Below are 14,114 nucleotides of genomic sequence, written 5' to 3'. Positions count from 1 at the left end.
GGTCATGTTACTGATTACATAACACTATAAAATCAACCTTAATTATGTTTCCATTATTAGGGAAATCTTTGCTGTCCTTTGTGTATTGTCTTGTGGCCCTTAAGTAGGAAGAAGCTGGCAAGAGTGGCTGGGACAGTGCTGAGAGCGAGATTACTTAGGATAGCTGTCCCTGCCTGAGACATCTCTACCTAATACTTGGAGACTGAGGGGCTAGGGAGGTTATTGGTGTAGGCACTGAAAAGCCACATGAACCTAAACACAGAGTGTAAATGATATATAACTCCTGGCTTTGAGGGTTTTGACAAAGGTGAGAGAGAAGAGAGTCAGAAAATAGCTCTGAATTAGTTTATTTGGGATTGTGAGTAACAGTGCTAGCTTGGGTGATGGTAGTTAGAGCCTTGGAGCTGTGGACTTGGGATTGAGGCAGTAAGATGGCTAGCTTGGAGATACTTGGTTTAATGGTTGTGACCGGCTGTGTGGGGCTTCTGTAAGAGCTGGGGATGTCTGGGTTGGTACTGAGGGAGGGTAATGGTGGAATATTAGAATGACAGGAGGCTGTCTTGCCTTCCCCTGCTGCAGCCCTTTTCACTCTATCTCAATTAGTTGAAGAGCAGCCTTGCACAGGAGCCAATCTGAAGTCTAAAATTCCAGGCCTAACAAGTAAATCACTCCTGATTGCCTTTCTGAACTGCAGATGAAGGGCTTTCTAGGTTATGAACTGTGAAAGTTTGACTAAGTTTGTTTTGACTTGGATAGTACATTCAGACTTAATAAGTGATTCCAGTACAGCTGCATTCAAAACTTTTGCACAACAAAATATTCTTTAAAAAAATGCTGATGAGTAAACACACTTAAATGTGAAGTTGTTAGATTTTTTTATTTTGATTTGTTAGGCTGTGCTATTTCAGGTTTAGCCTGTTTGAATGTATTTTCCTTCTGACTCATAAACATGAGTGCTTGGCATGCAAACTAAGATGATGTCAGGGCATAAGCAATATATGTCTGCCATAAGAAAGCCTGTACTTCTGCTTTAATTCTGAAGCTTACTTCTGAAGTCTTTGCAGGTGCTGAATATGAGTTGCTTAAACCTGATTTTCTTTGAGGGGTTTGGATTAGAGATCATTTAGGTAAACTTGACACCCACAGATCCGTGGGCCCTGATGGGATGCACCTATGAGTGTTGAGGGAGCTGGCAGATGTTGCTGCTAAGCCACTCTCCATCACCTTTGTAAGGTCATGGAGAACAGCAGAGATGCCTGAGGAAAGCCAGTGTCCCTTCAGAAAGGGCAAAGAGGAGGACCCAGGGTACTATAGGCTGGTCAGCCTCACTTCCATCCCTGGAAAGATGGAAGAGCTCATCCTGCATGTCATCTCTAAGCATGTGAAACAGAAGAAGGTTGTCAGTAGTAGTCAACATGGATTCACCAAGGGGAAATAATGCTTGACCAGACTGATAGTCTGCTGTGATGGAATGGCTGGCTGAGTAGATGAGGGGAAAGCAGTGGATGTTGTCTACCTTGATTTCAGCAAGGCTTTTGATTCTGTCTCCTGTAGCATCCTGATAGCCCATGAAATGTGGGTGAGGTAAATGACAAGGAATTGGTTTGAGAACTGACTGAATTGCAAAGTTCAGAGAGTTGTGATCAGCAATGCAATGTCCAGTTGGAGGCCTGTAGCAGGCAGTGTTCTCCAGCAGTCAGTACTGGGTCCAGTGCTGTTCTACTGGTTCATCAATGACCTGCAGGAGGGGGCAGAGTGCACCCTCAGCAAGTCTGATGATACAAAAGTGAGAGGTGTGGCTAATACACCAGAGGCTGTGCTGCCATTAAGTTAAACCTGGAGAAGCTGAAGAGTTGGGTGGAGAGGAACCTAATGAAGTTCAAAGGCAAGTCCAGGGTCCTGCACCTGGAGAGGAGTAATTTCACACACCAGTGTAGCTTAGGGGCTGACCTGTGGAGGAGGACTTGGAGGCCCTGGTGGAGAACAGGTGGTGCATGAGCCAGCAGTGAGCCCTTCTGGCTAAGAAGGCCAACAAAATGCTGGGGCGCATTAGGAATAGCGATGCTAACAGATCAATGGAGTTGATCCTGCTCCTCTGCCTTGAAGAGGCCTCATGTGGAGTGCTGTGTCCAGTTCTGGTCTTCCAGTTTAAGGAAGACAAGGAGCTACTGGAAAAAGTCCAGTGAAGGGCTATGAAGGTAATGAGGGGACTGAAGCATCTCTTATGAGGAAAGGCTGAGAGATCTGTGCCAGTTTAGCCTGGAGAAAACATGGCTTACCAATGCATACAAATACTTCAAGGGTGGTTGTCAAGAGATATGGGGCCAGAGTCTTTTTTCAGTTGTGCCCAGCAGCAGAGGACACAAACTGAATACAGGAAGTTCCATCTAAATATGAAGAAAAACCTCTTTGAGGGTGACAGAACAGTAGAACAGGCTGCCCAGAGAGACTACGGAGTCTCCTTTTCTGGAGATACTCAAAACCTGCCTGGACATGACCAGTGAACCTGCTCTAGCAGGAAGGTTGGGCTAGATGATATCTGAAGGTCCCTTCCAACCCCAGCCTTTTCTGTGAGTCTGTGACAATTGCTGTGTATATTACAGAAACAGTGCTGAATAAACAACTTCTGGAGATGAACATCAAACTAATTCCTCTGAAAGCCCTTGTTGTCTGTCTGTGGCAGTATGACTGGTGCTTTCCTCCATCAGGCATACGCAGGGCATCTTTAATATCATTTTCCTGAACACTGGTTGTGCTCTATTTACTGGTGAATGCTTGCCACTTTTAGCCTCCTGCAACTGCTAAAGACACAGGACTACCCTTCAATTTGGAGGCTGTGCTGACCATCCCAAATTTTAATGACAATGTGAGTGCAAGGAAGAAGGCTCAGTGTGAAGAACTTAGCCATCCTGAAGTTACGGTATTGGGAAGACTCAAAGGATTTGCAAAAGATGCAGATGGTAAGGTTGACTTGAAGTTGATTGTTTAAGAAAGCTTCTTAAGGGCAGAGTAGCATTGAACAGCAGGAAGGGAACATGCTGTGAGAAGATTTTCTTTGCTTTCTCTTTTAGCTATAAAATTAATAGATGGAGGTGGAAGCTCAATTTTACCCTGCGTAGATGCTCAGAGACAGAAAAGTAAAGACTTGGGAAAAGAAACATGTAGAAAGATCTGACAAGTAGAATGTTCCTGAGCAGCAGGCGAAAATGTGCTCAGCTCTTCTGGATGCTCAGGGATGTGATGTATTCTGCAGCTCACTCACCAAGCAGTAACTGGGTAACTGTACATTCTCTACAACCCTCTGAGGTAATTCAGTTTAAAAAGATGGCTCAGCTAATTTAATGCCACTTATGGAAAAGGACAACCCATTTTATTGCATCTTTGCCCTACTGCTTGATGGTGTCTGTGCTCATCCGACCCTTAAGCAAGCTCAACTCACCAGGCTGGCAGAATACTAAAACAAGAAAGTGTGTGTCAGATGTGTACTTTGTACATCTTGAGATTGATTTGGGGAAAATAAGACATGGATGTGCCATACTGTTAAACAACAGCTGTTAAGCTAGCTCTGCTGCTTTGTGCAACTCTTCCCTTTAGCAGAAATCCTGTTTTGATACAAGCTAAGGCAATCTTCACTTACAGTGGATGTGTGGTGTCTCATCGATAGCCCATTAATAAGCTAATATGAAGTTACCTAATTTAGGTCTGGCTACATGAAAATGACTACCCACAGATTTGAAGTAGTAAATGGTAAGCTGACATAAAGGATGAAAATATGCCTTTTTTCCTCCAGTGAACTCTACTGTATGAAGATGATTCATTTATTCTTCTAATGTGAAGCAAAAGTACATTTCACTTAGAATTTCACCATAGTGTTACAGGTACCGAGTAACCTAGTTTTCCATGTGTTATATATGAGAAAGTATTTGTCTGAACTCAGTGGGGCAAACCTGTGGAGTAATACGGTGCTATACCTAGTGCCAGTTGAAGCATGCATTTTCTAGTGTAAAATACAACCAGCTCTGAGGGAAATTTTCACGTATCCTTGTACTTCCAAGTACTTGAGAAGTGTATCTATGGCATGGGATCCTTCTGCAACCATTTCAAATGAGTTTTGTCTTGTATCTCTACCTTATGATTTCTCCTGTCACACTTGGGCCCCCCCCCCCCCCACCTCCAAGTCTTACATATACTATCTGTGAGTAGGGTTGGAGTCATTGTGTTGTGGTAATTTCAACTTACAGTTTTGGTTTCAAAGCATACGTAGTAAAAATACCACTACTTTTTGAATATTTGAAAAAGTTATGTGTGCTCTATATGTATAGACCATCTGGAAACTCAGGTGACTGGCCTGCTTCAGTTCAGTGCTTGGTGGGTTTTAAATACAGAACACTGTTCTTTCCCTAGAGATTGCTAAATTTATTGAGTTGCTAAGCCATGTGTGCGATAAATACATGAATATCAGGTTAACCTTCATCTGCATGGAATGTAACTGCACACAGCATTGTGTTTCTGGGTCAGATATGCTGTGGTGTTTGAAAGGACACACTGTTAGCCAGATCAGTAGTAGCTGTTTAGATCACTTTTCCTTTTCTGTTAAATATCCAGTCAGAATCTGCATAGTTATCATTTCATCCCTCAGTACCACAATTCTGCATTTCTGGAATGTTTTAGGATTAAGGAAATAGGAGCTAATTTGATAACTTCTGAACTCAAATGCATTGCATGCTTAAGTATGTTTTATTTCTGTTTTGTTGCCAGAAGAGGGAGCAGTGATCTTACTTTTCTTTTCAAAATTGTTTACATCTGTTCTAGTAATACGTCTGAATTCAGTGTTATGATGTTGTCTTCTATTATATTTATTTATTGTGGAGGTATTGTGAGATCGCTGCAATGTCAAACTGGGCCTGATAAAAATTCTTAATTTTCACCCTAAATTATCAGTTTCCTACTTTGGAAGCTGCCATTGGATATTTCAACCTGATAGTAAGCTTGCTGAGAATCATCTGAGAATGTTGTGTTGCATGGGGTTTTTGTGTGTGTAAGATTAACCTGGTTCTTTGGTGGGGTGTTACCAGAACAGTGGCTTTGTCACCTAGAGCAAATTGTTATCAATTGGGTCAGTTTTCAACAGTGCAAATACTTGTAAATTAAGCATTGGAACTCCTTTTCCAAAGCCCTGAGGATGTGCTTGCTTATTTACATAGAGGATGGCCTTATGACAGTAAGAGGGGCTGAAGTGGTGTCGTTGAAATAGGAACACAAATAATACATATGTGATAGATCTCAGCACTGACAGTGCTTGACTCCTGGAGGGGGAGTATGGTTCTGATTTAAGACAGTTATTTTTAAGCCATATTAGTGTGAATAAAACTGACTAAAATTTGAGATTGCAACTACCACTGCCTTCCCTCTCGAAATATAGTTTCTTTTTTTCAAGGCTAAAGCATCTTCTTTTAAGTGTTCGAACTTGGAAATAATACCTTGTATTCCATAACGTGATACCCGTTTAACATGAGAAAGATGATCTATAGCTGTAGTATATAGTTTAGCAAAAGGTGCCTACATAAAACCTTGGAGTTTAGTATTACTTAACTCAATGAAAAAAGTAAGTGCCTGAACCTTTCTTTTACTGGTATAGCAGCTCAGTGTAAGCTGAATAAAATTGATGTGGGCTTATTGTGCTTCTTATGTAGAAGCTGTTCTTCATCATGGAGGTTTCCTGTACACAAAAGTTTAATTTCTTTGTAGAACTGCTGTGTATTTAAAGACTGATTTACTCTCAATTCTTTACATATTGCATAGGTCTAAGAAAATCTACAAAGAAGCGCAGTGAATCACCACCTGCTGAGCTCCCCAGTTTACGGCGGAGCACACGGCAAAAGACCACGGGCTCCTGTGCTAGCACCAGGTAAAACTTAAGGAAGTGGAACTTGATTACTACAGTGAGTTGGTATTCATATCATTTTCATGCATGAAAATTGGCCTTGTCCATCTCTTGGCTATTGTAAAAATAGCTGTAGCTTTTCAGGCCTGCTGGATTACTCTGTACCACCAGTGTCATGAACAGCACATAGAATTTGTTGCCATCAGACATCCAGTAAGTCCCTCAGCTGTGGAGGTGAAGGAAGAGAAACAGCCAAAGCCAGTATCACAAATTTAAGTAATCCTGTCCTTAGGGAGGTGTTGTAAGAAGACAGACAGTAGTGCTGAACTACTTCCTTTGTGTTAAGTAGTTCAGCACTACTCTCTGTGTTGACGGTAGTGCTGAACTACTGTCCATTATGAATAGTAAAATAGATGATTGTTTTGAAAAATAAGACTTCATGGTACCACACAGGAGTCTGTTTTAGTAGGGTGCACTGTTAAGCTGACTCAGCTTGTCAGCAGTTTCATCTGAACTGCATCTAAGTACTTAATGTACTTCCTGGTGCAGAGGAGAAGTAGTCCTGAATTAGTAATTTTAAACAGCTGGTAGATTAAGTGGGAGGGGAGAGTTTGTGTCCTGTGATGCAATAAACTTCTGTAGTTGCATATATTCTGGAACTAGACATAGGAGACCTTAACAAGGTTTATTTTTGTTATTGTGCCTAGACTGTTTAGTAGTTCCAGCACATCGTCTTGTCCCTCTTCCACACCATTAAAAAAACCACTTCTGAAGTCTTGATTCTGTTGTCAAGTGTGCATTTGAATTTGACTGTTTACTTTGTAGGTATATGTATTTGTAGTGATGATGGCAGTAGTGTTTTACAACAGCAAATCTAAATAAGCTCACCCCCTCAAACTTGTTCTGCCACTGAAAACGAAGTTGACTATCAGAGTCCTTTTTTTGCTTTCAGTAGTTCAGAACTTCTTTAAAGATGGTTACTCTATCACTGGCCTTCTCAAATGTGTATATGATTTATAACTAACAGTCACTTTAAGCTTGCTCATTTTTACTGCTATATTTTAGTAGACTGCCTGGTCTTGAAAGGTGTAATGTAAGGATATGTCTGTAATGCCTCAGTGTAAACAAATCACTGCTATGGTGCCGGACAGGGAGTGTACAGAAGGGTTGGATAATTTTGTGAAGATTGATTCTTACTTGAATTGCTTGTTTGTGAAATGTTGTGGTAGTGATGTACATAAACATTATGTAGTTTTTAGTAGGCTTACATTAATAAACCTCTTACCTTAGTTCATAATGTCTGAAACTTTGGTGTTTTGAACCTTTAGTCGGCGAGGCTCTGGCCTGGGCAAAAGAGGAGCAGCTGAAGCTCGCCGACAGGAGAAGATGGCTGATCCTGACAACAACCAGGATGGAGTCAACTCTTCAGCTGCACGAACAGATGAGCCTCCCCAGGGAGCTGCAGGTAAGAAGAAATTCCAACTGAAGAAATTTTAGCATAGTTGCTGGTATAAACTTCTTTGCATTTAAAAACAATTAAATAGATTAAGTTCTGAAGATAAATTATTTAAGTTGGTGAATAATGCTGGAAGGTTTTTGAGTGCAAGGGACCCTTACATTTGATTATGATTTTTTGGCTATTTGGTACATGGTTCAGGTACACTTTTTTTGTAGTATCCAAACTATATCCAGTAATCTAGATGTTAGTTTCTGAGCTTGTACTACTTTTAAGAAAAGTAACTTCAGCTGATGCTACATAAATTATCACCAGCTGAAAAGATATGAAACTGTTCAGAATACAGAAGGCATGCATTTACCTGTGAAAGCTCTGTTGAAACTACTCATAAATATTCTACAGATTTTCTGTTGAAATTGCAAGCATGTCTGTACCGGAGAAGTTTGTGACCAAGTTGAATATTGTTACTTGCACAGTCCTATTAGATGATAATTTTATCATCTTGTCCTAATTAGCGAGTACAAAGGAGCTGTTCGGTAATTATGGTGAATGTTAGAAAATATTAAACATTCTATACCTAGAGCTGGCTACATCAGTACAAAAAGTAATGGAAACTAAGTACAGCATAATACTCAATTAAGAAAAGCATACATTTATTAAGGATACAGGTAAATCTGTCTGAAACTGTTTTATGGATCTAGCTGTATTTTTTTCTTCATTATCTTGTGTTGATAAAGCCATTCTCTTCAGCTTTTGGGAAGTACTAGACCTCTAGACTGGTCTGTTTAAAAATGAAAGTTGTACAGGAGTTCGCTGGTGGCAGTGTTAAATGCAGAGTGTACTTCTGATAGCAAAGACTTTCTTTGGTGTGAATTTTGTGGCTTTAAAGACACTGTAACTGTATTAATCTCTTACCGTTTCTTTAGCTTCTAGTTCTGTTGCTGGAGCTGTAGGTATGACAACTTCTGGAGAGAGTGAGTCAGATGATTCTGAGATGGGAAGACTACAAGGTATAAAAGTTGTTACTAATTTACCTTTTTCGTTGTTAGCAGCCTATAAATAACCATACCTACACAAATTCTATATGACATTCAGTGGGAAGGCTGTATTTTGTTTCACTGTATGTCAATGTATTTTTGCTTACAGTAGTTCTGAAGTAGGGTTTTTCAAGCCTTAATTCACAAAAGATGCAAGATGTCTGGAAGGGGGTGGGATAGTGTCCTTATTCATTTAAATGGTGTGTAATACACTACTATTGATTTTCTAGGAGGAGGTGGGGGGGAGAGAAATGAGAACTCAGTCTTACTAAGTGTGTAAGCTCAAATATAAAAATACTCTTTGCAAGCATGTTTTAAGTTTAGAGGCCAGGTTAGGCCTACTGTACTCTGCCTGCTTCTGGATAACAATTTTTTTTTGTGCTTGTCATTGATACCCATGTTGCTGTAAGCTTTGACCAAAAAAAATCTGAATGTTCTTAAAATGCTTGCTTTTGTGCTTGGGCTAAAGGAGTCTGGTCTCTCAAAACCAGAGAGTATGACAGGTATAAACTCAGTTTGCATGTCCTGCAACTGGTCTAATGATTTTGCTACTACATTGCAGGGAGTCCTGAGATCATGATCTCCCTTGCAAATGACAGGTTTTTGTTAATCTAGCTATTTAATGTGGAAATGAGTGCTGTCAGTATCAGTTCACTTGCTTTTAGTTCTCAGTAAGTATAGGTATGCATCAGAAATACTGGGCTAAATTGGTTTTCACTATTAATGATTATTTTATTGATCAGCAGTAGTCATGGTTGCTACAATAAAAATCAAAATCACCCACTTAGTTTAGCTTAAGTAACAGTACTGTAAAGTGTTGAAAATCAATCAAGAAAGAAACCTGCTAATACTTAGCAAGAGTTCTTCCCTCATCAGCAAATAAAGCTGTAAACCTGTTTTCAGTGTTATTTTTTTGTCAGATTAGTAGTGCCTGCAGGTCCTGAAAACATGAAGATAAGCTTAACCTATCCTATGTAGTTTGAGTTTAGATTTAAAATTACAGCCTGATGTATTTGCTGTTCTGGCTCTAGGCTTATAACAGTTTAATAGATGAGATTACTTTTGTGAAATACACAACCGTGGAAACTCGGCGGGTGACATCGTAAAGGACTTTAACGCTCTGATACAAAAAAATATTAGTTACTTGTTCCTTAAAGGTCATCTTTTTGGTGTTTTTTTGATATCGAGGTAGCTGCAGTCATCTAATCCTAACTCTTAAAGTACCAAAATTCTAGTAGTCTTAAATGATAACATCACAAAATTTAACTTTTAAAAATATACGTAGAAACTTTGACAATGGCTGTTATCCTCTGTTTACTTTTAGCTCTATTAGAGGCTAGGGGTCTTCCTCCTCACCTGTTTGGCCCTCTTGGTCCTCGGATGTCGCAGCTCTTCCACAGGACAATTGGAAGTGGAGCTAGTAAGCAAAGTTTGTCTAATTTGACTTAATTCTTTCCACTTCCAGACTAGTAGAATTCAACCAATAGTAAATCTAATATTTGTATTAGCTTCATAGTTTAATATTTTATGTGTTGGAGACTTGTATGTCGTGGTAGTGCTAGACCACTGGTCAACAGTTTTAATTTGCTTGTCTTCCTATAAGAAAGAGAAATTTGCCTTAGCTGTATTTCTTTGCTTTTCTTTTTTGGGGCATCTGATGTTCCCTTCTAGGTGGGGAAGGGAGGGTTCTTGCCTTTTCACCCCTTCCTTATCTTTTTCTTTTGCATGATGCGCTGCTTAACGAAAGACCTCTCCAACCCCCTTGGGTTTTTTGCTAGCTTTAAACAAATGCTTAAGATAGCTTTAAAACAATTAGTAGATATCAGTTCTAAGTTATGTCGGTTTTAGTTTCAAAAGTGTCTTAGGTTTCAGACAGAATGAATTTCATTCAGATGTTGTGTCAGTGAGAATGTGGGTCCTTAGACTTGTTGCACCAGGTCTGCACTATGCAGCTGGATGAGATGTGTACCATCTAGTCCAAGTCTGGCTTCCCAGGGGAGCCAGAGGCAGCCCGTTACACTGCATGCCAAGAAGAGGATGGGGTCTCATGGGTGCTCCATGTGCTGTATTATCTAGGGGGTGTTGCAAAGTCCTTTGCTGCACAAAGGCGGGATGGTTTGGGTTCTGGCACCTGCTGTAGGTTGGCAAGATGGCTGTGGTGAGCAGTGTGGCGGACTCCCTGTGCTGACCAGTCTGCACTGGAAAGGCAGCCAAGAGTGAGATTTTGTGTCCCTTCCCTATTCCCCCTTTTTATGACAGGGAAAGGAAATGAAACTACAAATACAGAGGAAAACAAACTATCTCTGGTCTTCCACTCTGGCAGAAGTATAGCATAACAGTTCTCTTGAACACTTTCTAATACCTTCTTTCCTAAATTTTTTTCTGGATATCTAGGTTCTAAAGCTCAACAGCTTTTACAAGGTCTCCAAGCCACTGATGAAAGTCAGCAACTACAGGCAGTGATTGAGATGTGCCAGCTGTTGGTTATGGGAAATGAAGAAACGTTAGGAGGATTTCCAGTCAAGAGTGTTGTACCAGCTTTGGTAAAGATTTAATCTCAGATTTCTATTGGAGGGTATAATGTTTCACTCAATATCTTGCTTAAATTAAGTCGTCTCTATTTGTATTGTCTTACTTCTAAGTGTGTGAATGTGTATCTGTCTTATTATTTGGTTTTGAGAGGATGTTTTGCTAAATTTTGATAGTTCTATTAACTTTTGAATAGCTCAAGAATAGGCAGTGGTTCCTTTGGAATTCCTACCAACATCTAAAATCCTGAGTCAAAAGCTATAGTAGTGATCTGTACCCTTTTTGTGATGATACCTAGATACATTTTTCTAAACAAACAACGCTTTTTTTTTTTTAAACAGATAACACTCCTGCAGATGGAGCACAACTTTGACATTGTAAGTAGTTTGTAGTATTTAAGAAGCTTTTGAAATATAAAAATGTCATCTGAACTTAAAATCAAATATCTGTGTATTTAATAGATGAATCATGCATGTCGGGCCTTAACATACATGATGGAAGCACTTCCCAGATCATCTGCTGTAGTGGTAGATGCAATTCCTGTCTTCTTGGAAAAGGTAAAATGAAATCAAAACAGTGATAAAATAGTATGAGCGGGTCTTATCTTTTGTTTTAACTTCAGAAAATGCCATTAAGATGGTGGCTTCTTTTCATGGCTTACAAGATAATATAAAATGCATGAGAAGCTTCTAAAGCCAGGCTTATCTTTGCTCCCACCCTTACTGAAGAGTGCTCTCTGATTCACTGAGAATTTTTTGTTGGATTGGTGTTGCAAACATACAAAATGTGTAATTACATGACCTGTTGCCTCTTGGAGTAGCTCTGTGGCTGAGGTAACCTTAAACGGGCAGGCTTGGTCAGAGCTGGCTTCATTAGCATAGTGTCATAGTAGAGGCTATATGTCCCAGTGTTAATCAAGATGATTATTTTTGCAAATTGGTTTAGAAATTGATCTACGAGCTTTTTTGTTTTCTTGTAGCTGCAAGTTATCCAGTGCATTGATGTGGCAGAGCAGGCGCTTACAGCCCTGGAGATGTTGTCACGCAGGCACAGTAAAGCCATTCTGCAGGCAGTAAGTAAAAACAAAACAAGGCATTTTTGCCTCTACCAGCTCTACATCTTGGTGATCTTCTGTGAAGATGAAATAAAACAACTTTGTGACTTTAGCAGTACTGAGAGTGAAAATGCTTGTTTTATTATAGGGTGGGTTGGCAGACTGTTTGCTGTATCTGGAATTCTTCAGTATAAATGCACAAAGGAATGCACTAGCTATCGCTGCCAACTGCTGCCAGAGTATAACGCCTGATGAGTTTCACTTTGTGGCAGACTCTTTGCCACTGCTAACACAAAGGTTAACCCATCAGGTAAGAAGCTGTTAAAAAATGGAATGTTTTGATTTTGATCTGAAAGCAGTTTAAAGATGTCCCCAGATACCTGGTTCTTTGTTGTGTATTATTTGCCTTTGCAAGGGGATAATTGAGTTTAGGTTTCAATACTGTCAAGTTGTGATATCCCAATGTACATATGGACCTTTCGTGTTTCTGTAAACATGACATTTTATAAAAGAAGACAAATAAGGTACTTTAAGTTAAAGCATGAGTAATGGTTTTGTAGTCCTTGTGAAGAACAAGGACATCAGTAAGAAGGGAGTCCAGCAGCATTACTGTTTTTATTTTTTTCTTAAGAAATGGATTGCAAGGTTCTCTCCCACTTTAAACTCAGAACAGCTTTAGTTTCAATTTTTGTGGGGTTTTTTTTGATTTTACTTTTTGGGAGCGTTTATGGCATTTTAAAAAAAGTTCCTGCTTTTCTACAATAGTTTGAAGTTATCGGAAATGAAGGGGCTCCTAAGGGCTACATATCCTGCAATATTGCTGTGTTCATAAACGAGCACTTACAATGACTGATGCACCAAAAGAGATTTTGGTGATCTGCTTGGTTGGCAGATCCCTGTTAAAAATATGAAAAAGGAGAAGTATTTTGTTTGTTAACAAATGCAACTACATGGAAGCTTCCAGGTAATGGTTTTGTGTATTCTTATGCTATTCTTAATTTTGCCTACGTCATCTTGCTGAAAGACTACTTGAATCTTTGAGGCAGCTTCTGTCAAATGACAGCTTTAGATTGTACTCTAGAAACAGGAAGCACCATTCTCACCAGTAGTAGGGACAAGTACTGATTCCTGCTCTCTGAAGAGAAGCTACAACCCACCAAAGTAAGATTTCAAGAAATTTTGAAGTGGAAATTTTCTGGAAAAGAATCTTGAGTTAGCTCTTAACAGAATAGTTGAGGTTGGAAGAGAGCTCTGTTACCTAGTCCTAGCTCCCCTGCAAGGTCAGCTAGAGCAGATTGCCCAGGAGCATGTCCAGCTAATTTTTTTTTTGGTGGTAATTGGTTTTTTGTGGGGGTTTTTGGTTGGTGTTTTGTTTTGGTTTTTTTTGTTGTCGTTGTTGGGGGGTTTTTTTGTTTTTGTCCCTTTTTAAGTATCTCCAAGGATGGAGACTTAATCTCTCAGGCTAACCTCTTCCTGTGCTCTGCCACCCTTACAGTTAGTGTTTTATTATGTTCAGCTGAACTTTTTTGAGCATTTCATTGAACTTTTAACTAGAGCTATTTTCAGAGCAGTCTTTACTTGTGTCTTTAGATTTGCTGTGGTGGCTGTGCTGCATAATACCAAAATCAGGCTTCATGTAGTTTGTAGAACAGTAGGCTTCATTCCTGCTTATTATCTGTATCTCCTGTTACTTTGGCTTTCTAGCTCTTTTCCATATTGTTTCCTCCTTGCAGAATCCAAAAAGAATATTAGGGATTAATTTATTCATCTCTAAAGGTCCTTAAAGGTATTTGTGTTGCAAGTGGGGGGTGTTTCCCAGGGAATATGTAGGAAGCACAGCTGTATCAGGAAGTCAGTTTAGACTGTCAGTGAATTTAAAAGTCAGAGCTGTAATGTTGTGTAAAATGTGATTAGACTGGCTCTTTCGGAGAAATTTGATGAATGCCTCAAAATAACAGGGTGATCTAGTGCAAGTTAAAAATTTTCAATTCAAACAAAACTTAACTTTTTTATAACAGGACAAAAAGTCTGTTGAAAGCACTTGTCTCTGTTTTGCACGGCTAGTGGACAACTTCCAGCATGAAGAGGTAAGAGTGTGGATCGGGTTGCATTTCTGTTTCCTTCTTCCCCCACCCCATTTCTCATGAGGGCTCA

General features: G+C 39.7%; 1 protein-coding gene across 8 annotated transcripts in view; it reads left to right on the top strand.

Moving 5' to 3' along the window:
* The window catches only part of TRIP12 (thyroid hormone receptor interactor 12), a 79,891-nt gene that overhangs the window by 41,066 nt on the left and 24,711 nt on the right, over positions 1-14,114 (top strand). For 7 of the 8 annotated variants that reach the window (XM_048314751.1, XM_048314754.1, XM_048314750.1 and 4 more), the window contains 10 exons: positions 5,803-5,908; positions 7,213-7,349; positions 8,267-8,350; positions 9,702-9,797; positions 10,772-10,920; positions 11,248-11,283; positions 11,368-11,463; positions 11,886-11,978; positions 12,109-12,270; positions 13,979-14,047. In XM_048314751.1, the coding sequence (XP_048170708.1) occupies positions 5,803-5,908; positions 7,213-7,349; positions 8,267-8,350; positions 9,702-9,797; positions 10,772-10,920; positions 11,248-11,283; positions 11,368-11,463; positions 11,886-11,978; positions 12,109-12,270; positions 13,979-14,047 (1,028 nt within the window). The remainder of the gene's footprint in view (positions 1-5,802; positions 5,909-7,212; positions 7,350-8,266; positions 8,351-9,701; positions 9,798-10,771; positions 10,921-11,247; positions 11,284-11,367; positions 11,464-11,885; positions 11,979-12,108; positions 12,271-13,978; positions 14,048-14,114) is intronic. The other variant, XM_048314755.1, reaches the window with a different exon arrangement.

The sequence above is a fragment of the Corvus hawaiiensis genome, chromosome 10, assembly GCF_020740725.1.
Source record: "Corvus hawaiiensis isolate bCorHaw1 chromosome 10, bCorHaw1.pri.cur, whole genome shotgun sequence".
In the NCBI taxonomy this organism is placed as follows: Eukaryota; Metazoa; Chordata; class Aves; order Passeriformes; family Corvidae; genus Corvus; species Corvus hawaiiensis.
This window is presented reverse-complemented; position numbering and strand designations above follow the sequence as displayed.